Genomic DNA, 27,695 nt, shown 5'->3' with positions numbered 1-27,695 from the left:
AGGTCTGACAATTTTATATATATCTTAAATTGAAGCTAATGTAATATACTTTATTATGGTAAAAAAAAATTTCGGACTTTATTTTATCTTCACGGTGAAAATGGCTACCGAATGCTATTATTGTGTGAAAATTCTCGATTTTATTTTTTACATTTTTAACTTTATAATGCTATGACATATTGAAAAGTGTATGGATCAACATTATTTTTTTATGAGAAATAATATTTTTTAATAATCCCTTTTTCATTCGACATACTTTATCTTAATTAGGATATTAATAATGAACTAGCAGATCATGTAGCTTTTGGAATAATCCACCAATTTTTTAAAATTAAACACTATCTAAAGATTTGCATCGAAGCGTTTTTTTTTGATAGTGATTTTAATCACTGTCAGATATCATTATACTTGATCCATCTATGCCACGTCACCACTGTGCCGCGACCCCCCTGTGCTGGGTTTTTTACTTTAAAGTGCTATAACTTTTTAAAAAATGTATGGATCAATACAATTTTTTCATGAGAAGTAGTATTTATATCCCTCTTTCATTCGACATACTTTATCTTAATGTGGATATTAATAAGGAACTAGCAGATCATGTAGCTTTTGGAATAATACACCAATTTTTTAAAATTAAACACTATCTAAAGATTTGCATCGAAGCGTTTTTTTTATAGTGATTTTAATCACTGTCAGATATCATTATACTTGATCCATCTATGCCACGTCACCACTGTGCCGCGACCCCCCTGTGCTGGGTTTTTTTTTATTTAAGACTTAGATTCAAATTTGTTTAAAACATTGACCAATTTAAATAAAATTCAATTATTTCGGAATCAAATATTTGATACTTTGAACCTTTTAGCTCTAGTTACCTAGATTATATTTTTAATAAGAGAGGGGCGGTATGACTGAGTTGATAACACGACAGTGTTTTATGCGCTCTGTCTCGGGTTCGAAACTCTGAGACTTTATTTTTCTAATAAAAGATCAATTCAGTAATTGGAGTCGCCATCTTTCTCTCCGATGACGGACTAACCACCGGTCCCAGAATATCAATGGTTAAAAAATGTTCTCCTTTATGGGAGACCGCTATGACCCTTAATAGACTTAAAAAAGCAAAAAAAAAAAATTTAATAAAACTGCGGAGTTTTATATAAATAAATTATACTAATTCAATGCTGACAAAATTATGTTTATTCAATTTGCAGACACCTGTATTAAATAGCACATAAATGAGATCAGAGACAAAAGGGTTACTTGAATTAAAACCCCTTAATTTCCTATGATTGCGCCACTAAACTTAACTAATGTCGCAAACTGATCATCGTTAAAATCTACCATATTTTTATTAAAAGATTATATAATATATAAGATCATATATTTTTTTCTATAATTTTATTTGGAATAAAGAGTTTATATTCAAATTTTAACAAAAATTGAATTCTTTTGCATTCACCATTCATTAAAAATGAATTAAATGCATTCATGGAATGCAATCAATGCAAAAATAATAAAATGTATGGAAATCATTATTTCCAAACACTGATAATAACTCCAAATTTTTACCATGGGAGATCTCCTTATGGACTAGTATCAAAGGTTGAGACGCGATGGTCTATAATTTTTTATTCTATGTCATTATATCAAATTAATATTTATAAAAACAATGTCTATAATATTAGCACCGTATATGTAGAAATTTTTTTATCGTCACTAAATCAAACTATCTAATATATATTAATGATCAGAAAAAACATACAAAGTCTAATAAATTATACGAAAACGAATTATTTAATTTAGATAAATTAATAAGTACTATAAATTAATCATAAAATTTATGATTTAATCATAGAAAAATAAGTATCATAAATGAAAATAAAAGTTTTTATAATAGAAAACTAAAACTTTATATAAATTCCCATAAATCTATTATAACGTTTAAGATAATTATAAAAACTTCAATCATGAGTGGATTGACGGCGAAGACATAGGGAACATGAATTTTTGACACTCTAAACGTTGTAAAATTTGAGTCAGCTAGATCTAATACAGATAAATTCTTTTTTGTATGTTAATAACTTATATGTGGTATATATTTATTAAATTTTCTTTTATTTGCTCATAAGAATTCGATTTCTTAATTATAGTTTATACATATATTTCATAATCATAAATTACATTAAAGAACAAAAACAGACAATATTATCATGTTTTTTTATGTAAAGTTCTTAAAAAAATGATACAAAATACTCTCTTTGTTACATTTAATGCTCGTTTAAATGAAAAAATACACTACACTAAAAATAAGTGTCGTAAGTAGAATAAATATTGAGGTCACAATTAATATTTGTTCACCTTGTTTAATGTATTAGATACACTTAGCATTAGATACCTATCAATTTTTTCACAAATGCTATACAATAAAAAAAAGCATAGTGATATAATTTCTTACCTCTGTTACACATGATCAACAACAAATAGGAATAGTTTACGAAAACTACTACACATATCTACACTTTAAAAGCATTTGATTTTAGTAATCATAGACCGGTTTTAAGCTATACTATTAAACAGGTGTATAGTAGAAAATTATAAATCGACAAAATATGTAATCTACAGGTTGCTTAACTAATGAATACTCTTCCAGTAGTTAAATGAAATAGATGTTGATGAAAATTAATTAATAATATCTAGTGCGCAACGCGAAGTTGAATTATCATTCATAATAGCTTTTCAATTTACATTTTACATAGATTAAAAATAATTAAACATAAAGTATTAAGAAACGTGGCAATTAATACATACCGTTTCAAAAATTTTAAGTTGTTAATGTACAAATAATTCTAAATTTCTGAATAAATACAAAAAATTCCTTACAAATATTTAGTAAAAAAATGTTCGTATAGATCACGATATAACAAAGCGTAGTCTCGTACTATTCTACTAAAAATATTTAAAGGAAGGGTAAATACTTATTTACCTTGAAACACTTCTAACAAATATAATATACTATTCATTCGATAACAACTATAATAATTTTGAATAGTCAAATCAAAATTACTTTTTGAATACTCCATTTTTTTTATTTATTTTTCATTAAAAACCTAGACATCAGTTTGTGCCTTAAAAATACGGCTCAATTAGAATTTTTATTTTAGAAGAACGATTTGATCCGAGCCGATTATAAATATAATAATTTAGGCCCAATATGATTCGGTCCACATAAAATAAAAAATAACTAATCCGATTTGAAATTTATTTTTGCAGGTCAGGTCCAAGTCAATCCAAATATATGAGTAAAATTTTAGGCGGTTTAAAAAAAAAAAATCAAACCCAAACGATCCGATCCATTCAAAAAGTGCTATGATTGCAATTAAAAGGTTTTAGTTCTCTAAGTTTCATTCATTAAATTTTATTTTCAAAGAAAATAATCGTCCATTTTATTTATTTTTATATAATTTGCACGAGCATACATGATTTAATATCAATGTTTGATCTGGTCCATTTTACACCAAAACCCGATCCGGTCTAAAACATAAGATCAATATTACGATCCAATCAGACTTTTGGCTAAATTCGGATTAGATTGGTCTAGCGGCTAGACCAATCTGATCAGTTTGGATCAGGCTACACTTTAATCTGACCCAAGCTGATCTCCGACGAGAAAAAATGTGAATTGTAATATAAGTTCTTAAAACAAAATTTTTAATGGTTAATTGATCAAATTTAAAAAGAAAATATATGCCAATTAAAATGTTACAAATTAACACAATTTTAATAACGAAAAGTTAAGATATTTATTATATTATTTTGATACATATTATGATTTAAATAATTTTTAAAGCCTAACACATATATATATTTTAGATAAATATTTAAAGATAATTTTACTAATTTTGACCGACGGCCAACAATTTATAGAAGAAAATTCAGGAAAATAATTTTGTTTAATCTTAAAATTTAATTTTAAAGTAATAGTTAAATTTGATATAGGTTTAAAAGGCAGTCATTTCAAAATTTGAAAATAAAAGGAAATTTCAAGTATATAAATTATGCTGTATTTAAACCTTTCCTGTAATCAGATTTTCATAAAAAATATATGGAAAAAAAGAATGTCTACTAAAGCCGACAAAATATTTATTAAAATGAAGTGTTACCGAGAAGTAATTGCAATTTTAAAATCTAAAAAATATTATTAACCTTTTTATTACCTATAGGAAAAACTTAGGGGTAACAGTGCGCACTTTCAGTATATAGTAGTAATAAATAATTTTAGCTTCGATGCGAAGCTGAGAAGGTATTGGTTTTACTATGATGTGTTTTTTTTTTTTTGTGTCTGTTACCACTTTTTCTCAGCTCTCATCGAACGGATTTCTTTCAACGATACGTCAAAAGATCACAAATCGTATCTAGTCGAAGACATTACCCTTCAAAATTGAAAAAAATTCCCTCGTTCCCCGTAAATGGGGGAAACCTCCGAAAAAATTACAAATTTAAAAATCGCTAATTTTCGAAATTTTTTCAATTTTTTTTACTAAAAACTGCCGTAACTTTTTCAAAAATGAACATATCAATATAATTTTATTTTTATAAATGCATAATGTGTTTATCTATCATTTGGTATATTTTTTTTGTAAATTTGACCTTTTTTCTGCCCACAGGGGGGAATTTAAAATGATAACTTTTTCACAACAAATTTACTTTTTCAACTTAAATTTTGAAAGTGTTCCGGAAAGTCTGACAATTTTATATATATCTTAAATTGAAGCTTACGTAATATACTTTAATTTGAAAAGAAAAAATTTGACCTCTGGACTTGTCTTCACGGCGAAAATGGCAACTGAATCCTATTTTCGTGTGAAAATTCTTGATTTTATTATTTATATTATATTTAACTTTATAATGCTATAACTTATTGAAAAGTTTATGGATCCACACAATTTTTTTATGAGAAATAATATTTTTTAATAAACCCTTTTTCATTCGACATACTTTATCTTAATCAGGATATTAATAAGGAACTAGCAGATCATGTAGCTTTTAGAATAATACACCAATTTTTTAAAATTAAACACTATCTAAAGATTTGCATCGAAGCGTTTTTTTTATAGTGATTTTAATCACTGTCAGATATCATTATACTTGATCCATCTATGCCACGTCACCACTGTGCCGCGACCCCCCTGTGCTGGGTTTTTTTTTATTTAAGACTTAGATTCAAATTTGTTTAAAACATTGACCAATTTAAATAAAATTCAATTATTTCGGAATCAAATATTTGATACTTTGAACCTTTTAGCTCTAGTTACCTAGATTATATTTTTAATAAGAGAGGGGCGGTATGACTGAGTTGATAACACGACAGTGTTTTATGCGCTCTGTCTCGGGTTCGAAACTCGGAGACTTTATTTTTATAATAAAAGATCAATTCAGTAATTGGAGTCGCCATCTTTCTCTCCGATGACGGACTAACCACCGGTCCCAGAATATCAATGGTTAAAAAATGTTCTCCTTTATTTTAATTTTATACTTGATCCAACTATGCCACGTCGCCACTGTGCTGCGACCCCCCTGTGCTGGGTTGTTTTTATTTAAAACTGCCATAACTTTTTTATAGATGCTTGATATCTATACTTATCATTTGGTATCATAGTAAAACACTTCATAGTAAAACCAATACCTTCTCAGCTTTGCATCGAAGCTAAAAGGTAGCCACTTAAGGATAAAAATTTTTTTCAAATAACAGTATTTAATAATCTAAAATTATTAGATGAATTATTCAAATTTAATAAAATAATGTGTAAACATGGTTTATTTCAAAATAAATTTTAAATGTATTCTTTTAGAGCAATGTTGGACTTTTACACCAAATTTAATTTATTTTAAAAGACAAAAATTTGCGTACGAAATTAAAATTGTGGCATTACTCAATATTGATTAATAACTATATTCTAAATCCAATAAAAAGAAATTAAAATCTTATAAAATAGTATTTGTAAAGAGTGAATTATAACATATAAGTAAGACAATTTTTTATTATCTATATAATTTATCATCTTAAAGGCCAATCCCTTTGGCCAGTGGGTAGAAACGTATATTTTGGCGCACAGGGTCCTGGGTTCATTCCCAGGGTACCGTCGACATTCTTTTGTGATTTTCTCATTGGTGATTTCTAGTCTCTGGTGCAAATCAGTCATAATATCTATCCATCATTGGCCTAGCTAAGAATCATCTTTAACTCCCTAATATATGAAAGAGGACTAACACTCTCTGTAGCATGTTAAGTTCGAGAAATAGAAGGATGTAAAATTAATCATAATATAGTTTAGCTATTTTATCTCTATAATTTTGTAATAATTAAAAAAATGTAAGAATGGTCTAATAATTCATATTTGAGGCGCTCAGAGCCAGAGCGGACTACCCTTCTAGATATAACAGCTGAGAAAAACGACATTGAAGTTTAAACGACAAATTAAAATTTCAATTGAAAAAATGAAGACCTATACTTTTACACTTATAAAGAGTAGTTATCTTTTAAAATTAAAAATTAAGGATAACATTATAGAATTAATTTTTATAAGGCTTGGTCCAAATGATTTTTTGACACTATCTATTAAAATTTAAAAAAAATAAATTATTTTGATACACACATCACTAAATAGCAGTAGATTAGGATGATTGCAATAATTTTCTCAAAAATGAAAAAAATGTGGAATAGTCAGCTCTGGATCTGAGCGCCTTAATGGAAATTATCGCTACCATAAAAAAAAGTGACGAGAAATAAACTAGTCATTAATTAAAACTAGGCAAAAATTTCATTTAGCCCCAAGGTCTCTGTTTGCCTCCCTTAAACAGTCTCTTTTTGTCAATTGTTAGTTTATAGCTATGTATTTCAATATTCAAATCTTCCACCTTATGAAATTGTACCCTAGTATACTCTATGGATTGTCAAATTATGATTTATTTTTCTAAATTTCTAAGATTGAAATACATTTTTTGAATTTTTAAAGACTATAAGTTTAACTGAATTTAATTTGAGTTTTTGATATAATGATCAGAAACATAAATCTAGTGAAAGCTAAAAAAATTGTATGGGCGACATAAAAAAATCACATCATGATAAAAACATTATCATCTCAGTTTTATTTTTGCAAAGAAGTTAAAAATTCGTGAAAGTTCATTCTATAATAATTATAGTAATTATAAAAAATCATGACAAATTTGGAAAAATCTGAAAAATATTCATCATGACCATAAGTGCAATAAGGGGATGCTTTGAATATTTAGAAAAATAAATTGAGTTTTTATTTATAACTGGGGGGAAATACAATTTGCACTCCCAAAAATGTTATACTATTTGCGCATATATTTATGATTATTATATGAAGGATATATGAAAAAATGAATTTTATTTTTAATGCTGATGCTTTTTGTACAATTTATATAGGATTTTTTTCGAAAAAAAAAAGTTAATAAAAATGTATTAATAAAAACTAGAAATATTGTTTTCTTTGGTATAATATAGATGTCTAAGTTATTTAAGTAAAATTAATTAAGAAAAATTGAGTGACCAATAAAACTTATTTTTTTATCACTTGTTCACGATTCATAATTTATTTACCTAGAAGATAAAGTAATGAAGGTCATCTGAATTTCAAAGATGAATACTATCTTGTGCAATTAATAAAATTTTATTATAAAAAGTTTACAGAATAATAATAATATTGTTTGTCTCTTCATTTTGGAAAAAGTTTCATATACAAAAATGTAAACAAAACTGTCTCATAAAAGATTTATATTTTTGCAATTCTAAATCATTTCTTCTTGACTGATATATTATGATATACATAAGATACCACCATTAGTTATTAATTAACTAAGAATGTTATTTTAGTAGATTTGTATTTGTTTAAAATTGAACAAAGTAAAATATTATAGTTTATCAGATAGTACAATTAATATAAATGTTTAAACAGTAGTTTATATATAACAGTTATCATTGAGTATTACCTGGCTTTTCATTATTAGCTACATGTTCCATAACAGTCTGTTCTCGTGCAATTTGGTCTACCATTTCAACAAGCTGAATCCGTTGCCGTCGCTCATTGTATAACATTTTTTGCCATTTATTACCTTGACTCTGAGCTAATTCTAGATACTCTGAACAGTTCTAAAATATAGTTCAATAATTTTTTTAATATTCTTTGTCGATTTAGAACAATTTTACCAATTTTAATGTTATATTGATGATGATTTCTCATTATTTTACTAATGAAAAAACAAAATACATAACTATGCTAAGTTTGGAAAAGTTCAATATAAAAACTTAGCAAAAAAAAATTAAAATAAATGTAGACAATTAAAAATACTTACAGTGACCATGCCAATAGATGCAATACGAAACAAATTTGCCCTTTCAAACCAGGCCTTTATTTTTACAGAAACATCAGAAGGTAAATCTAAATTTTCCAGTTCTGTCAAATAACGTTGAAGAGCTTTACTATGTTTTGATACTAACTCATTTTGAGCACGTAGGTCTGATAACTTTTGATTTAATGTTGATACAGCAGTTGACACTTCAAGATTTGCATATGATTCTTTTTCTTTATTTCCATCTAATAAAATGAATTTCATAATTCTAATTTTAAAAGTCATTAAAGAAAAATTATCACTTATAATAATAACTATAATAAGGAATTATTAGTAAAAACAGTATTACTGTATTTTTTTCCCAATATTATTTATAGTTTTATAATTTTAATATAATTTTATTATAGTTTATTTTTTGTTTTAAGAACATAATCTCATTGTAAAATCCGAGAAAAGATTATATAAAAACCATTTTTAAGTATAAAATATTTATTTTTAAATTAAGTATTACAACAATAGAACAGTTAGAATTTATAACTTAAGTAAAAGTTACATTATTCTAAAAATAATTCAATAAAGAAACTAAGCATAGTGGAGTTATGACAAAGTTCGGATTTAAATCACTACCAAATAAATTACTACAATAGAAATCTGTAGATAGTTATAATTTCTAGAAAGAATTGTTGGATTATTCCAAAAGCAACATCAACTTATACTGATATCAAGGATAAGTAATAAGTATAACATATCAACTCATATTTCTTAAAATATATATCCTGATTACCAATTCTATGATTTATTATTATAACACATGAATAAATACTTATTTTAGTAATTAAATTTAGTATGATATTGACATTTACTAATGTAGTATTGTAATTTATTACAATGAAATTATAGAAAATTATAATATTGTTGTATACTTTATTACCTCTATGACAAATTAATATAAAAACTGTAAGTATAGATTTTTATAAAAAAAAAATCATATCTTTATTAGTTATTTCAGTTATGAAAATGATATTGTAATTTATCATAAGCCAAATATATTAATATTTTTAATATAATTTTAATTATAAATAATATTAGCCACAAGTGAACAATTTTTATTGTACATTATTGATAGCTAGAACTTTTTTTTTTGGAAAGAACACACCCATTTTTTTAAATATTCTTATTGACATTAAAAGCTGAAAAAATTATCCCTGAAAAAAATATATATAACACTTAAATCTTTCTTATTAGATTATTTTTCTTGTAAAAGGGGTTAATTGGAAGTGCTTACCCCTTCCTATATGTCTATACCATTTAACATAAAATATAGATAAATAATTTATGTAAAATGTTTAAGTAAAAAAATTATAATAACAATAAAACAAGTGATTTTTTTACAAAAAAATAAAATTTTTTGTTTAACTTTGGTGGCTTATGTACAATTTTTTTTTTTTAATTAGAGTATGTAACATAATCTTTAATTTAACATATGTTTAAATATCAGAGTATTTCTGAAATATTTTGAAAAGTTAAGTTGATAAGGTTAATATGTATGAAAAAGTAGCAATTTTGAATCCTCTTGTGGTCAAGTAAATTGTAAGATTTTTAAAGAAATCATATCAAATGAAACGGAAACACCTAAGGTATTTATAAAAAAGAATTATTTTGATTCATCTATTTTTAAAGTGTTATGAGTTTTAAGTAAAAACGTGAGTCATAAAAGAAATAAACACATCATAGTAAAATTAATACCTTTTCAGCTTTGTATTTAAGCTAAAAAATATTATTATTTTTTTGTTGATAATATAATTATCTTATAATATGATCATTTTATATAATAAATTTAATACTTTAACTAAAAATATATTATTATATTACATAGAAAATAGGGATAATTAAAACATATTATAGCTTTTTCTATATTGGTAAATATTTTACCTAAAATACTTGGACCAACTACACAAACTTTGGCCAATTCTAAAGCTGTAACCCATCTTTGGCGTTCTACTTCACTTGTAGCTCTTAGATGAAAAGTTTGTGCTCCTCCATTTGAAATAACTATTGTGCATGAATCTTCTGTATGTATGTCAGCTCCATGTAAACGAATTGTTCCTCGACATAATTGAGACATTTCAGCTTGAGTCCTTAAAAAATATTAAAATTTTTCAAATTAAAATTTGTTTTATCTAACATTTTATAGTGTAATCTACTAGATTTATTAATTTGAACATTAAATTAATCAAAACTTCTTCAAAAAAAAAAATGAACTATTGAAGCATTCAGTGCAAAAATATTACAGTTGTTATCAAAACTTTTTAGAAAAAATTGAACATTTATATATGGAAGCTTATTGAAAAGTAATATTATAAAATGTCTTCATTCCAAAAAAAAATTGATGATATGTTCTTGTTCTTAATAATAAATTTTGGTAATTTTTTTTCAAATAAAATTGTATTAGAACATGATTTTTTTAAAAATTGGATTTGTCATGTTATTGCTGCATTAACACTTACAATAATTGTATAGAAATATAAGTTATTGTGGTATTTACATATCAAATATCGATATATACAAATCTATTGTATTACATTATTAAATTTAAATAGAAGAGATATTATCAAAATATGCTACTCATATGATTTTTTTTCATTGTGCTAACTATGCAAGTAGATGGGTTTCTCGTCTTAAAAAATACTACCTTGGATATCATGTTTAAAAAACTAAAAAAAAATTAGTATTACTTATGTAAAATAAATAATAAATAGACCTTTAGATAAGTATGGCAATTGGATTAAGTTATTTAATTATTTTAAAGAAAAACTTAATATATAAATCACCTAAATATAATTGCAGCAAAATGGTTGTTTCATCATATAGGTAAAATTATATGATAACGCAACAGAGTCGATAAAAATACCAAACTTTAGCTTAGATAATTAAATTATACTAATAAAGATTATATACCAAAGTTAATCATATTGTTTGAGTAGTAGCTGATCTCATGGGAGGTATATTATTCACCCCTATCAACACGCATCTGAATATAATATTTGAAAAAAAAAAAAATTAAAATGATACCTTCTCAACTTTGCATCGAAAAACATATATAAATTTATTAATCAAATAGAAAGATCATCAATACTCAATGATGAATTTTTTATTAGAGGAAATTATTGAAAAAAAAAGATAAATCAATTACTAAATCTATAGATTTATATTAACATAGATTTTACAATATTATAAAATGTTATAAATTATTTTAATTTTTAATTTAATAGTTAAAGAAAGGTTTTAAAAGCATTATGAAAAAAATTTCATAACAAAATTTTGTTTAATCATGTAATAACAATAATGTTTAAATTCTATATTTTCCTATTTATTTTTAAAATAAAAACATTGCCTTTAAATTTTTAGCTTTGATGAGAAGCTAAGAAGGTATTGGTTCTATGATGGTGTGTGTTTTTTTATATGTTTATCTATGAAAATTCTTAGATCTCATTTGACCGATTTTAATGATCAATGTGTCAAAAGAACCCAATTTTAATGTAGAAGAACCCAACGACAAAAATTTGAAAAAATACCTCATTTTTAGAAATTTAAATAAATATCTTAAAATTATGCTACCGTAAAAAATAGCATTTTCAAACAAATTTTAATACATATTGAAATATGTATTTACATATTTTTTAAAACACTGATCCAATTTCGATTTATATAGAGTATACAACAGATAACAAAACATTTTTGGTATAAATTTTATAAAATCCATTGAAAAACCGAAGTACAGGAGGGTTTGAAAGAGACCACTTGCACTATTTCATACTTTTAATGATGGTATTTTGTGTATAATTAAGAAATCATCTTGTAAATATAAATAAATAAATATTAACAAAACATAAAAGTTTTTTATAGAACTTTTATATTAAAACTTATGGCATAAAACAAGATAAGATTTTTATTTATTTATTATATTATATACTATAAACTATATGATATCAGTTTTAGCATAGAGAAAAAACTAATTAATCGAAAAAGATTCTTGCATTTTATTACTTTTTTAATATGATATATCAATAAATTATTATAATTTGGTTAAAGGTCACATTAAAATATAAAAAATAACCTATGAAATAATAAATAAAATTATTTAAAAAAGAATAAAAGATAAAATAATAAAAATAACCTTGAATGAAAATCATTAGAACAAATTAATAAATACACTAACATATCCAAACTCTTTGTTTATTTAAGAGTCTTTGATTAATACTGTTATTTAGTAAATTTCAGATACCAAACTTATTTAATTAAAATTTAACATTTTCCAAGTTTTTGAAAATGTTTAAATTGTCTTTGATAACATTTTCCTTAATTATAAATTTTTTAAGTAGACCATTATATGCACTAGATAATGGACTAGTCTTGACTCCACCGATGGGATGGCTTGCTTGGCAAAGATTTAGATGTACAATTGATTGCGAAACATTTCCAGATGAGTGCATAAGGTAAATTTTGAATTCATATCACATTAAATATCTATTGTCCATGTTATGAAAGTCAATATATACAGCAAAAAAAAAATTTTCAGATTAAGAAGTTTATTTTATAAAATAAAACAAGTATTTACCTGTAACTTTAAGATATGTTCATTTTATAAATACATTAAAAAAATGGGTAATTAACAATTAAAGAAAAATATATGACCCCTTTAAAATTAAAATACCAATATTATTTTTTCAAAATACATAGTCTAAAAAACTATTATTTTATTAACTGAACATCATAATTTTTAATAACTCTACAAGTAATTTAGTTTCTTTTTATGAAATAATGTACAAAAAAATAATATAATTTTTTTTATTATAGATTAATTCACTAACAAAATTTTCAGTATATGTTTATTGTAAATTTATTTGTAACTGAAGATATTTTAATAAATAAAATCAAAATTTAATTATTACATGAATTATAATAATATATTGATATAAAAAAATTAAAGATAAATTATAATCTACCTTTAAATATTAAAAACTAGAAAGGTTTTAATACTTAAAATTGTTAATATTGAATTATTTGTAAACAACAAACTCCATTTCAACCATTATAATAATAATGAATCATGATTTATTTATTTTTTAACAAATAACAGTGAAGAGTTATTTAAAAAAGCAGCAGATTTATTAGTTAGTGAAGGTTATGCTAATGTTGGATATGAATATGTTATCATTGATGATTGTTGGTTAGAAGCTAATCGTTCTGCCGAAGGAAAATTACAAGCTGATAAAAAAAGATTTCCAAATGGAATCAAAGCTTTGGCAGAATATGTAAGCTCAATTATTGAAATATATATTTTAAATTTACTTGAATAACATTTTGATTGGACATCAAATAACAAAGAACTTACCAACAGAGTTTACTGTATATTTATTAATATATTTATGATTTCATTATTTTTACATACTATGCTCGTAAAATTTGATAAAAATTATAAACTATCCAATGGGTGACAGAACTGGGACATAAAAAAGTCTACTCCAAATCAATAATTGCTTTATATGGTAATTATAATTATTTTATTCCCTCATGCAGATACATTCTAAAGGATTGAAGTTGGGAATTTATGAAGATGTGGGAACTAAAACTTGTGANGTGAGATTGAAGATGTGGGAACTAAAACTTGTGAGGGTTACCCTGGAATTGAAGGGCATGAAGAAATGGATGCTAATACATTTGCTGAANGGGAATTTATGAAGATGTGGGAACTAAAACTTGTGAGGGTTACCCTGGAATTGAAGGGCATGAAGAAATGGATGCTAATACATTTGCTGAATGGGATATTGATTATATAAAAATTGATGGATGTTTTATAGATGAGCGTAGAATGGATAAAGGTAAATTTAGACATAATTTGGTTGGCAATTAGGATACTGCTTCTCCATTAGCTGTACAAAAGTTAGTACATATGGTTCAGAGTCTTGATGAGGCCATAAAAGTAGATAAACCAAATAATACGTTGAATCAGAAATTAATTTAAGTTTTTTTTTTAATCAATTTGATTTAAAACAATAATAACAGGTTTTCCTCAATTTGGAAAATTTTTAAACAAAACCGGAAGACCAATTGTATATTCATGTTGTTGGCCATTTTATCAAGATTGGAAAGGAATTAATGTAAGTTATGTTTATTTTGGATAAAATCAAGTATAAAAATTCTTGTAAATATCTCTTTTAATGAGTTACAGGTAAATTATAAACTTGTGTCTGAGAATTGTAATTTATGGAGAACTAATGGAGATATTCAGGAATCATATTCATCATTAATGAATATTGTGGATATGATTGCTTTGAAACAAGACTCTTGGGTTTTAAATGCAGGTCCAGGACATTGGAATGATCCTGATATGGTATAATAAATATTTTACCTCAATCATTTCATTCATAAAATTGCTTATCTTTTTAGCTGTTAATTGGAAATTTTGCTTTGAGTTATGAGCAGAGCAAAACTCAGATGGCTCTATGGGCTATTTTAGCAGCTCCTCTAATGATGTCAAATAAATTATCCTCTGTACGTTTAGAATACAAAAGTATACTTCAAAACACAGATATTATAAAAGTAAATCAGGATAAGCTTGGAATACAAGGAAGAAGAATATACAAGGTTGTATTTTATAAAACTTAGTAAACATTTTTGGCGTCTGAAGCAATTTTAATAATCTAACATTTGTTTCAATTTTTCAACTGTTTGGAGGTGGTTCCATCACTATGGTTCTGCTAATTTATATAACTGATTTTTCAACAAACGTCTCTTTAGGATCAAGGAATTGAAGTGTGGGTTAGGCCAGTTGAACCAAAAAGTGAAAAATATTACTCTTATGCTATTGCATTTGTCAATCGTAGAACAGAAGGTACTCCATACTTGTATAGTACCTCATTAAGAGATCTTGGATTAATAAATCCTGAAGGTTATATCATAAAAGTAAAAAAATTCAATTATTTTTAATATTTTATTAATTAAGGAGTAATTAATATTATTATAATATTGATTTTTTTTTTTTTAGAATTTGTACTCAAATCATACAGTTTCTAAATTTTTAGAGCCCAATTCATTGATTAAAGTTTTAACGAATCCTACAGGTAACATATTATTGTTTAATAACATAGTGCTATTAAAGCTCAGATTATCATTAATAAATTTTAAATGGTGATGTTATTTGTAATATTAAATATTACAATTTTTATGTTATCAAAACAGTAATAAATTATTAAAATATGTTTTGAATTTTAGATTAACATATTCTAAAATATAAATATTTCATTTTTAATGTTTCATATTTCAATACTTAAAATTAATATTGAATATAATATGATATAAAAATATATTTTTATAAAACAATATATATTAAAGTATTAAAAAATGGCTAAAGTAATATTTCTTTTATTCCAAATTACTCACTGTATCATTTTTTCTATTAAATTTCTTTGATTAAAGTAAATAAAAGTTTTAAGTGTTTATTACTTATAAACACTTAAAATTTAGGTCATAACAATTTTGTTATTATAATTCAATTAATGATTAACATTTCTTTTTTCAACTTTATTTCTCATGTATATATATATATATACTATAGAGTTTGGAATTATTTATTTAAGACTTTTATATTAATAATTTTTTCAAAACAGATTATATTTTGAAAATCTACTTTAGAAATAAAACATTTAAATGTATTTTTAATTATTGTTTATGTTTTTAATAATTAAATTATACAAATAATACAGATTATTTATTATCTAAAATATGCAACTACAATCAGTTATAATGTATTTACTCAATATTTTTATGTATTAATTAAAAATTTAAATAATTGTAAAAACCTATAACCAATATTTTATTTTTTCAGTTTCTTAAAAGCTAACACAAAATATTTTGAGTCATATTTCATAGAATAATTATAACTAGCCATCCTCATATTTAGAAAACTTACAAGAAACACAAAAAAATAAATACTTTTAGTACAAAATTGGGCACATATATATTTTATATTGGCTATTATGGTGAAAAATTAGTTAATTGGTGAATGATCATTAATCATATTAAAATATAGATAAAATTATTTTCTATCAAATTTAAAACAATGAATTTTCGAGAAAAGAAGTGGAGATGGCAAAATTTTACACTGGACACTTCAATTATTATTTTTGTAATAATAATGTTGTCATATTGTTTTATTTAAAAACGCATAACTATATTATATGTTCATAAATTCTAATTTAGAATAATATATAAATATTATAAGAAATATTCTTAACATAATGTGTTGGAAATATTTAATCTAGAATACTTATTTTTAGGTGTTGTTTTTCTAAAAGCAAGTTTAGTATCTGATCAAGAAGCTATGTCAAGTTCAGGAGCAAATAAAATAATTATTTATAAATAATTACATGTACAGTTTTGATACAAAAAAATTATAATAAAAGAGTTCTAATAAATAACATAAAAATTCCAAAAATTGCAATTGATTTTAATTACTTTCATCATTTAAAAATGTATTAAAATTTTATTTTATTTATGCTAAAAATAAATCACATGTATATTATATGCATGTAACATTTAATATTTTTAATTAATGTTTGTTATTTACACATCTAATGAATAAAATTGTTAAGTAGTTCTATTTTTCAAAAATTAGTGACCGAAAAGAAATTAATAATAAATTGATCATTTACCACTACAATTAAAGAATCTTTTTTCATTTTAAAATGGCATAAAATACAGAGTCATCTATCTTCTAACTGTGTCAATAACTACTTATAAATTTTCTATAGTTAAATAAAATTATAGCAGTAGAAGAAAACCTTAAAAATTTTTTTTATCAATATTAAAACTCATCAATATTGATTAAACTGCATAAAATATTGTATACTTTTTTAAGATAATTTAACAGAAAAGTATTTTCTGTTGTGTAGTAGGAAATTATGACAGGTTCAATTAATCATTTACAAATAGTATAAAAAATTATTTAATATTAAAAGATTTAGCTTCTTTAATGTAATATGTATAATTTTCTTATTATAATTTTTAGTGAAATAAAAAAAACCTTTATTATGTTATAGACCAACTTCAATATTAAATCATCAATGAAGTAAATACTGCAGACAAAGCATTAACATAATCAATTGTACATTTATCAGAAAATAAGCGTGCATAGGAAAACATTTTATGCATAGAAGTAAACATTTTTTAAAGAGGAATATTACTCAATAATAATATGATGAATTATTTTATTTACTACTTATATAGTATAGGTAAATTTTCTTTAGCTAGAAAATTCTTTAGTTTTGATTAGCTGGTCTGTTGAAGATTTTTAAATGTCAGATACAGACTAGAAACTTTCTAACATTACTTAGAACCATTATAATATAAAATATTTACTAGGCATTAGGTAAAAGATTTATAAATGTTGTTGCTATGGTAAATAAATAATAATATATTTTTATTATAATAGACAGTTATTGCTTACCTGTAATATGACAACATACCATTTGATAAAACAAACCATCTTTTTTGGTAACCTTTTATATAATTGGTCCATTTAAATAGCCAACCTTTCATGTCTTCATTATCCAAAGGAGTAGGTGATGAACTTTTAGTATCTAAAGACATACCTCTGGTCAAATTTGAGGTGATGACTTAACAGAAATTAGATTTGTGACATTTTTTTTAAATTTAAATGCCGATTTTTACGGTATTAACTATCTGCAGTTAGTAAACAGAATATATATAAACAGTAATTAGCGGAACGAATAATATTTAGTAATTATTGGAAAATAGTAAATAATTGCAAAACGATAATAGCAAGACAGAGATAATAATGATACTATTGTACAGACAACCCCTTCTCAGACCGTCAATCAGGATCGGTATGGTCTGCGATAACAAGTGCAATCAGCTGGGAACACGACGACAGGGAACACAAAAGCAGCTTATTCGAGGCCGCATGTTGCCATGATCATTATCAGCAGTGTTGCCAATATATGCTTTTTTTTTTTTCCTCGTCTTCTCGACTTGATGTGGACCGCCCTGGAACTGTCGTGAGGCATTGCTTCAGGGCGGCGCCAATATATGCTGCTTAAATTAAAACTCATGCAAATGTCTATGTCAAAAATATTAAAGCCCACCAAAAAATGTCTTATCAATATTTTTCTTAAAACGTATACCTGTTATTTGTATGGATGATTAAAATTTTTTTTTTAAATCCTTAAAAACACTAATATTAAACATTTGTTCAATAGTCTCTTATATCTACTAAAATTAGTTTTTCTGAAAATTGTCATCTTTCCTTATCAATAAGGTAAAAGAAAAAAATAATCATATATGTTTGTCATAATTTTATTAATTAATTCATTAGTATTTAAGAGCGAAAAACATATAATATCGGTTTGTTCAATGAAGCAACTAGTTTTTAGGACCAAGATGCAAAATGAATAATAAAACTCCCTTCTTTAAAGTGAATAATTTCTAAATTTTCAACATATAATTATTAAATTAGTATTTTAGAGGAAAATAAATCAAAATACGTAAAAATAACCTTTATAAAATTATATTTTTCTGGGAAACGCGAATTAAATTATACAAAAATTCTATTTTTTAAAAAAATTTCAGATGCAAGTTATTGTCAAATCATTGACTAATACATTTTTGAATAGTAATAATAGTTAATAATAAAAATTAAAGTAATTTAAAACTACTTAAAAGTTAATTTTTTTAACCTTGATTTGGGTGGGAGTTCTACAATGATTTCTTCTAAATCTAATTCTTCTATTCGAGCTTTTGCTATAATTAAAATACCTATACTTGATAATGAAATTTTGAATTTCTTATTTATTTAATTACAGAAAATGATAGTTTGATCGATGCTACTCTCCTAACCTTACTCGTAAACTACAAAATATAATACAAGATGTAACAACTTCACTATAAATAGTCATATTTTATTAAATACATACAAAGTTCTTCAATTGTTTTATTTTTTGTCTTTTTTTTTAATTCTTTTAAATACTGAGTTTAAATTAAAGACAAATTAAATCAAATGTAATGTCTGATTAGTAAAATTTCACATAAATGGTGGAAATCTCCACAAAAATTACAATTTTTAGTCTCTATTTATAGAATTATTAAATTTAATTAATTTACTTATTATTTATTAGTTTTATTGCAACAGTGTTCAGACTTAAAAACTTACGCGTGACATCTAATATAACAGCCTCTGTATCTTTACCTTTCTAGCTTATTCTGTCACTTAATCTTTCATAGTGCCGTGGCAACTTAAATGACGTACCTAAGTGACGTAACAATAGAAAACAACTGTGGATTTAGGACAGATATAAAATTATTAATTCATTTGGTACATTTCATTATCAACTAGTTATATTATTTATTGTTTATTATTTATACATTATCATTCAGTAAATTATTGATACACTAATGATATAGTATTACTAGATTAATATTTATCATTAACAAAAACGTTTGTAATAATGATTTATGAATTATGGATTTCTTATGAATTTATAGATAATAAGTAGTCCTTTTAGAATATTAAAGAGAGACAATTTAAAAACATATCTTATAATAATAATAACTTGTGTTTTGATTAATGATGGGAAATATCGAATAGTAACTATTGAACTAAACGATGGTTACTAATATATTCCAATAGTTTCTAAAACTATTCGATAGTTATATTCGGATGTTATTCAAACTATTTGATAGTGATAATCGGTTGTATAAAAATATTTCTTAATAGAATAACAGTTAATCAATAGTTTATTATAAAATATTATTCGATAGGCTAAATATTCTAAAATGCTCATCACTAGTTTTGACATTTAAAAATGACAGTGAAATAATCGATATTTGCATTTCTTATCAATACTAAAATTGGCGTACTCGCACGTGTATATTTATACTTATTGTTACTCTTTAGTAATGAATTTAGTAACAGATGAGGCCTTATAGAAGGTAATATATGATATATGATTACTATAATCTATTTCAAATATTTTTATCACAGAATTGATAAGATCTACTTCATTTTGTCATAGAATAAAGGAGCATTTAAAAAAAAAAAATAAGTCATATTTAAAAACGTTTTAATGTTTTAAAATATTAAAAACAGGATCTTTTATAACCATATGTTTACAAAAAATTCTTGTACTCTTAAAATCAATACACAATAATATTCATATTATTTATTACTTATGTATCAAGTATTTTAAATACTTTTAAATTATCACAATTTTTAATTTTTGTCTTTGAAATTAATTTCAAAACCAATTTATGATGAATTAAAATATAAAAAATAATAGCATTAGTAGGGTACTTGAGCAAAGATAAATATTGATTAAATTTATTTATTTATTTAATTTAGTTAAAAGGATAACCATGATTCAAAATTTTGAGTTAAATCATATATGATTCCTTTCATAAGTTATACTTTGACGACTACACCAAAAAATTCATTCGTACAAAATTTTTCAGTTATTATTCAAAAACATTCATATGTTGAAGTCAATTACAGTTTTGAATTTTCTTTTTCTTATACTAAATTTGTTTGATAAAAAAAAACTAAAAAAATACCATATTAATAATTAAGTGTGGATAAATTACTTTTTTAAGAGTTAATGTTATTTCTTTTTTAGCTTCAATACGAAGCTGAGAAGGTATTAATTTTATCATGATGTATTTAATTTTTTTTTTTTTTTTTTTTTTCACTACTTTTTCTCAGCTCTCACTAGACCGATTTTTCTTAAGAATACTTTAAAAGATCAAAAATCGTATCTAGTTGAAGACAATAAAAATCAATAATTTTCGACATTATTATCACTTCTTTTTTCATAAAACTATCATAACTTCCCTCAATAATTGAAAATTTTGCTCTCATTCACCGTAAATGGTGAAAATATCCTCAAAAATTACAATTTTTAAAATCGACCAATTTCGACATTTTGTCATTATATACACAGCATATCACTAATGTCATAATATATTATTTAAGACTTCAATTAATCAATCACACAAAATGATATGTATACCAATAAAAATAAGATGAATATATACCTTTTAAATGTTTAAATATACTAATCAAATTTCGTAGAAAAAAGCATATATTAATTTTATAAAACAAACAGGAAATATTGAACAATATGTAATAGTAATATGTTAGATATAAGGTAATAAATAATGTAGATTTTGTAAAACAAACGTTAAAACATTATGAAATGTAAATCATTATTGATAAAAATGTAATAAATAACATGTAATAAATTAAGATTAAAAAGAAATAATGGTAGCGTCAGTGATCTCTTCTTGCCTTTGAAAAACCATCAAAATTAATATAAAAAGCCCAAAAATAATGAGCATTCTGGCTCAGATGTCACTCTGGTGGTGGTCAGAATGCTCTCACTTGTTCAGATGCGGTCAGATATTCACAGAGCCACCCAGTACGTTGAATTACGCTCAATCATTCCTCCACACCTTAATAACGAAATGTATGCAAGAAGTGATCCGTCGTCTCTACAAATATATTTGTACAAGAACACAATATTTATTAATTTCAGCATGTCATTAGAAATATCATGGTAGGAAACTAATAATTTCACCAAAATTATATAAGCTTTAGAATTAAATTTCATGAGTACATAGATTAAGTAGGCATACAGGAAAATCAAGTGATCATCAATAATAAGAAATACACGAAGTAAATTTAATAAATCGATAATGTTTGTACAGAGTTATATCTTTGATACGTGTCTATTTCAGAAGTTAGATAGGAGGTTCATATGTATAGCCACCATACCACTCTGGGTAGACACACGAGGTGACTCGATCCCACCTATCATTGATAACTGTCAAAACTCGTGGCATTATTGATATTAATGAATTGACAATTAATTACAATAAATCCCATATTTATAGAATAAAGATCACTTTATTTTTCTATCATCTTCTATATTTCTTGCAGACCCTCGTACTCATACCTCGAGTCTTAATATTATTAATACAATAAAGTAGTAGCTTAAACAAGCACTCAACACTCCTTCATATTTATTTATTTAATTTTCTCCTTTTGAGTTACTACAAGTGGTAATCTTTTTGAGTCACTACAATATTTTTAATTTTTTTTTGGTCAATTTTCTATGCGATACTTACGTGATTCACTATATTATATAATTTGAGTATTCCAGATAACCTGTTGTTAGCTCTATCTGATTCATCCAATTTTTGTACTCTCCGCATCATGCCAAAAATTATAAAATGAAAAAGGATGAACATACAATATTTGAATAATAAATATCAGTTCTATGATAAAAATATTTCAAATTTATCAAAATAAATAAATAACAAAATACACGCAAGTATACAAAAAAGATACACAAGATATATGACAAATAATCTTACACAAATAGAAAACTATTTAACTGTCTTCATTTGCTTAACCCGATCAAAATTACAGATCACAGATACTCTTCAAATTATAAAAATAAATATGTATATATACTCAATACATTTTACATATAAATATATCACAAAGTAAAAAATTATAAACAACATATTCAAAGAACACAATATCTTGATTTATTTTTAATTTTAATTTTTGCTCGTAATTTCTAATAATGGTCGTAAAGTGAGGCATCCTTCGACCCAGAAATTAGGTCTATCTAACATACGTTGCCATAATGCAACTTCTTTTTCATTGGAATCAATTTCCATTGATTTTCTATCGTAAATACCTAAAAAATGCAAACCATCAAATAAAATATGTTTTGTTTTATATATTAATAAAATCTTACCTGAACCCAATGAGAGTCGGACGCCACCAATAAACTCATTACTTCCAAGTCTGTCATGATCCCATACAGTTAATTCAAGACTTCTCTCAGCCAACTCTTCTGGTGAAACATCTCGGTACGTAATTGTTTGATTCCAGCTTGGATTACACGTTTTACGAGCAACGTTAGTCTTTTGTTTTGAATTTCGCCCTTTATCAGGTAATAAATGACTGAAAATATTCAAAAGTTACTTTAAAAAAAATGTACCTATATATAGCAAAAGAAAATAAGATGAAAAAATAACAAATATCCGTTTATAAATTGAAATTATTGCATTAATAGATATCGAGACTGGTAAATAAATTAGTTTTTTTTTAACTAACTAATTAATAATTCTAAGTATTAAAATGGAATTTATATTGAATTTAAAATTTTGATTTTAATGCAAATCAAAAAAAAATTATCTATCACTTATTTTTTTTTATCAAAATACTACAAAAACTTTTAAATAAATCGATAGTTAGTAAAATACCTTTTGCAAAATGGATCTGATGTTCCACTTGATTTTACAGCTTGCAGATTTTTAGCATCTTTTATTAATAAAAGAAAAGTTCCTTTTGTACGTTTTTTAGAATTAGAATCTGGTGGTATACACTTCAAACCGACAACTATTTCACCTTTGTTACTGACAAAAAAGTCTTCCAAAGGTTCAGTCTGCAATTAATGTATTGTATGTTATTGCACTTCTTTATTTTATTTATTAAAAAACGTTAATTAAATTAATTTCCTTGATTTATATATAATGATATTTTTTATATATAAACAAGAAATTATTATTAAAAATTTAGTTTGATAATTTTTATAACAAAAATGTAATATATTTTGATTAATCATAATAACAATGTAATGTTTATAATATTACCCGTTCTTGAAGTGGGAACAATCTTGGAGTGGGATCATCAAATATTTTGTTTTCTAATGGAATGCGAATTTCGCCAAGAAAATTATTACGCCCAAATATATCAGAGTGCCATACGCTTAGCCAGAGTGTGCGATTATTTAACTCTTCTAATGATAAATTATACTTGAGAACTTCATCAAAAATTGGATTCATAGTGTGTTTTTTAACTCGAGTTTTTCTTTTACCAGCTTTTGACTTATCGGGGAGTAAATAAACTTTAACATAGCTAAAAATAAACAACTTAATTTTTAACATGGCAAACATTTAAAAACTAAAATGACATAAAGAACAAATAAAAATAATAATTTTATTCCTTTTAAATCTATTGAATATTTAAATATTTTTTAGATTTTATGATCATTTTTTAAGTTGTTTAAGTTTCAAAATACTTACGGGTCAGATCTGTTTCTTTTAGGATCAGCAGCCGCAAGATCACGACAATGTTTGATGTTGATCTCAAATTGAGCAGACTTGTAATTATATTGGAGGCCAAACTCTACTTCACCTCTAACAGCGATTGTTCCATACCTCCCTTCTCCGGCCCCCGAATACACAGATGCCATAGAATCGCTTCTTGACTGTAAATAAAAAAGTATTTTATAAATAAATAATCTGTCTTAAACGAATTTATGAAAAAAATGTTTAAGAATGTAAAATTGAAAAATCGTGCTATACACCATCATAATCTATCAGTCATTAATAGAAATATTAAAAACTGTTTGACTGAAGTCAACTCGTAGAGATGAATTCAAAAATCAAACTCAAAATAGAAAAACTTGAATAGAATTTTTTTTTTGTAAGTAGGGTTGAAAAGAACTAGATTAATAAAAAAAAAACATACTAAATTTGCCAAAAAAAGAAATAAAAGGAGTTATGCCTGAAAAATTATGAAAATAATGTTCAGTTCATATTCTATAAAAAAACTAATGATTCTTAACAAAACAAGTTATTAACTATCCATAAGACCTAAACATCCATAAATTAAAATTAAAATTCTAAAGCTTATATTTATTATTATTAGCTTCATTTATAATAAATCACTTTGTAATACAGTACACAAGTAGCAATAAAATAAAATTATATTCACTTACAACGCCGCCAAATGTTGAGGAGCTACTTCTGTTTTGTGATTTTTCAATTTCATCTTCAGATTTTGAAGAACATGTGGAAATATCTACCGGAATTCCCGGACTGGTAATTATACTGCTAGTGATACCGCACAATGAACTATCATTTTCGGATGTTTCTAAAAAGAAAAACAATAAAAACTTTTAGTAATCATAAAAATACTTTCATTTTAAATGTGGCCTAAAAAGCATTTTTTCAGAATCGATTAATACTAATTTTAACACCACAAACATTTTTTTTCGTGATTTTTACGTATTAAGTAAAAAAAATGTCTTCAGTTCTGCCATAAATGTATAGAACCCCAAATTTATTGACTCTATACTGCTTAAACCTTTAAATGCAACCCTACTAGCAGGACTTTTTATTAATTGACGTACTCTACATACAATAATTATAGCTGTAGCCAATCGTGAATTTTGTATATAAGTACTGTAGTTTATTTATAAAATTTATGAATTGATTAATTTGTTAACTGAAGCCGTACTTTAGTTTTAAGATATCTTTGCTGTTATTTTAAAAGGTTTCAGGTTTTAAAATGAGGTCATTTACTATCGAGAAATTCTAAAAATCGCCCCTAAAATTTTAAGGCTGAATTTTTTTAATATGGTAGGCTTACTAGAGAGATCGTTAGAGATGTATTTCATAAATATTGGCTATATACAATATGAATAACGCTAGTCCTGAAAGAGTAATCGTATCTATCGTTCCGTTAAAGAAGATAAGTATTGATTTAAATTGAAATATTGAAAGGAATAAAGTTCCTTCGGAGTCGCTATTGTAAGTTTATTTGATTTATCCTTGTTCAAAAAAATACGAAAAGGTTACTACTAAAAAACATGACTCGATTTTAAATAATCACTTCAACAGTCGTTAAAAAATTTTTTGTAGTAAAGATTATCTAATGGATAATATGTGGCACAACGTGAGCATTCGTATAGAAAACTAATTATTTGCTGCATGAATGACCAATTACCAATTTACCATAATCGATTTCCATATATCCATTGTCTATATTTCATAGTGTAAAAACATACAGCGTTATTATAATTATTATAAACACTAAAGTGAATGCCGGATAGAGAAAAGCACCGGAAGTCAATTGAATTTAAAACGTACTCATTGTATGAATATAGTGTTTACAATTATTAATTATTTGCTCGTTCATAATACATACTATTGATAGCAGCAATACCGTTACAATATTATTATAGTTAATATAAGCAAAAAAAGTGAAAGAATAACATTAAAGTACTAATACTAAGACGGAACATGAACTTCACAAACACATTTGATTGCACGACCCAACTAGTAAAAGTTGTTTGCGCGCCAATACATTTTCATAACGTTACGAGCTCTATCGATCGAATGAAACGACTAAAATTATCTGTACTAATAAATACATAATTTTAATCAAATTATCGTATTCTCAACTGTATAATACGTATTTTTGCTTGTAGTTTTATTTTTAATTATTGTATATTATTCTACACGAATATAATAGAGATAAAAACAGGGAAAATTATTTCTAAACACAGCACTTGTAGAGCATAGAGAAAATTACTTTTAGAGGACGCCAAACCACTACTTGTAATAATGAAACGGATATTTTACAAGATGATTCACACGACATCACAGAAATATGACAATTAATATTTACTCACTAGTTAAAAATGGCTTATATAAGACATACTGAATCTAAAAAAACCAGGATGTATCATCGAAATAAGTATTAAGTCAACATAAATGTATATTGAACTGTTGCAGAAAATAATAAGTCATATAATAGAATTGGTTATAATTTTGATATTGATAAGTTTAAGCTTTTAACAAATTACACTGAGTATTGACCACGACCATTAGTTTGGACTTAAGAAACAGAGACCAGATGCTTATATTGTCTATTTTTCAGAGTAATTTTTGCTAAGAAGTAATTTAAATGAAAAATAATTTAGAGTAACATTACTAGTAAATGAACACTAACAATAAACGAACACCACTGATTTCTTGCCTAATCTGATTATAATAAGTTATATTTAGTAGTTTTTATGACAAAGAAAATATTTAAATTAAGTCTTGCTACAATATCACAATTATTGATACAATGCCATTAACTTTTCATTCACTGGAAAACATCAATTTTTATCATAAAATAATAAATTTAAAATTGTTGTATTAATTAATTATAAATAATTATATATTATTACTATAGAGAATTTTTCAAATTATAAATATTTATTAACTTTATAAGTACATCAACATATAAATTTATAAAGAATTTTAATAATGAAAAACTCATAACTGTTCATTCACTGATGAAGTCAAAGTGACAATGTTACCATTCTTTATTATGATTAAAGACCCAAATGCTATTATCATATAGTAAAAATTGATCACTTTTGGCTAATATTATTTGA

At 24.6% G+C, this 27,695-nt stretch overlaps 3 protein-coding genes across 8 annotated transcripts in view; 1 reads left to right on the top strand and 2 right to left on the bottom strand.

Moving 5' to 3' along the window:
- LOC126896684 (alpha-N-acetylgalactosaminidase-like) overlaps window positions 1-17,013 on the top strand; it is a 30,294-nt gene extending 13,281 nt beyond the window's left edge. Inside the window, exons 1-11 of one of the 5 annotated variants that reach the window (XR_007701899.1) lie at window positions 12,585-12,869; window positions 13,514-13,688; window positions 13,954-14,013; window positions 14,141-14,255; window positions 14,440-14,534; window positions 14,606-14,767; window positions 14,824-15,021; window positions 15,175-15,339; window positions 15,422-15,497; window positions 16,262-16,561; window positions 16,713-17,012. Coding sequence is in view for 3 of the 5 variants with exons in the window: in XM_050669648.1 (XP_050525605.1) it covers window positions 12,703-12,869; window positions 13,514-13,688; window positions 13,954-14,013; window positions 14,141-14,255; window positions 14,440-14,534; window positions 14,606-14,767; window positions 14,824-15,021; window positions 15,175-15,339; window positions 15,422-15,497; window positions 16,713-16,798 (1,299 nt within the window). In the remaining 2 variants the exon portion in view is untranslated. Of the gene's footprint in view, window positions 1-12,584; window positions 12,870-13,513; window positions 13,689-13,953; window positions 14,014-14,140; window positions 14,256-14,439; window positions 14,535-14,605; window positions 14,768-14,823; window positions 15,022-15,174; window positions 15,340-15,421; window positions 15,498-16,261; window positions 16,562-16,712 lie in introns of those variants that run through there. The other 4 variants (XM_050669648.1, XR_007701900.1, XM_050669650.1 and 1 more) reach the window with 4 other exon arrangements.
- LOC126896674 (oxysterol-binding protein 1) overlaps window positions 1-18,544 on the bottom strand; it is a 26,033-nt gene extending 7,489 nt beyond the window's left edge. Inside the window, exons 1-4 of one of the 2 annotated variants that reach the window (XM_050669630.1) lie at window positions 17,882-18,544; window positions 10,306-10,511; window positions 8,377-8,618; window positions 8,014-8,173 (exon numbers count right to left, since the gene is read on the bottom strand). In XM_050669630.1, the coding sequence (XP_050525587.1) occupies window positions 8,014-8,173; window positions 8,377-8,618; window positions 10,306-10,511; window positions 17,882-18,024 (751 nt within the window). In that variant the 5' untranslated portion in view covers window positions 18,025-18,544. The remainder of the gene's footprint in view (window positions 1-8,013; window positions 8,174-8,376; window positions 8,619-10,305; window positions 10,512-17,881) is intronic. The other variant, XM_050669629.1, reaches the window with a different exon arrangement.
- A 4,176-nt stretch (window positions 18,545-22,720) lies between these two features.
- LOC126896666 (uncharacterized) overlaps window positions 22,721-27,695 on the bottom strand; it is a 30,646-nt gene continuing 25,671 nt past the window's right edge. Inside the window, exons 6-11 of the mRNA XM_050669619.1 lie at window positions 25,245-25,399; window positions 24,547-24,731; window positions 24,115-24,379; window positions 23,725-23,906; window positions 23,214-23,422; window positions 22,721-23,153 (exon numbers count right to left, since the gene is read on the bottom strand). Of these exons, the coding sequence (XP_050525576.1) occupies window positions 23,011-23,153; window positions 23,214-23,422; window positions 23,725-23,906; window positions 24,115-24,379; window positions 24,547-24,731; window positions 25,245-25,399 (1,139 nt within the window). The 3' untranslated portion in view covers window positions 22,721-23,010. The remainder of the gene's footprint in view (window positions 23,154-23,213; window positions 23,423-23,724; window positions 23,907-24,114; window positions 24,380-24,546; window positions 24,732-25,244; window positions 25,400-27,695) is intronic.

This window comes from Daktulosphaira vitifoliae, unplaced genomic scaffold (assembly GCF_025091365.1).
Source record: "Daktulosphaira vitifoliae isolate Bord-2020 unplaced genomic scaffold, ASM2509136v1 Scaffold_1, whole genome shotgun sequence".
Taxonomy (NCBI): domain Eukaryota; kingdom Metazoa; phylum Arthropoda; class Insecta; order Hemiptera; family Phylloxeridae; genus Daktulosphaira; species Daktulosphaira vitifoliae.
Note: the sequence above shows the minus strand (reverse complement) of the source record. Positions and strands in the feature narration are given on the sequence as shown.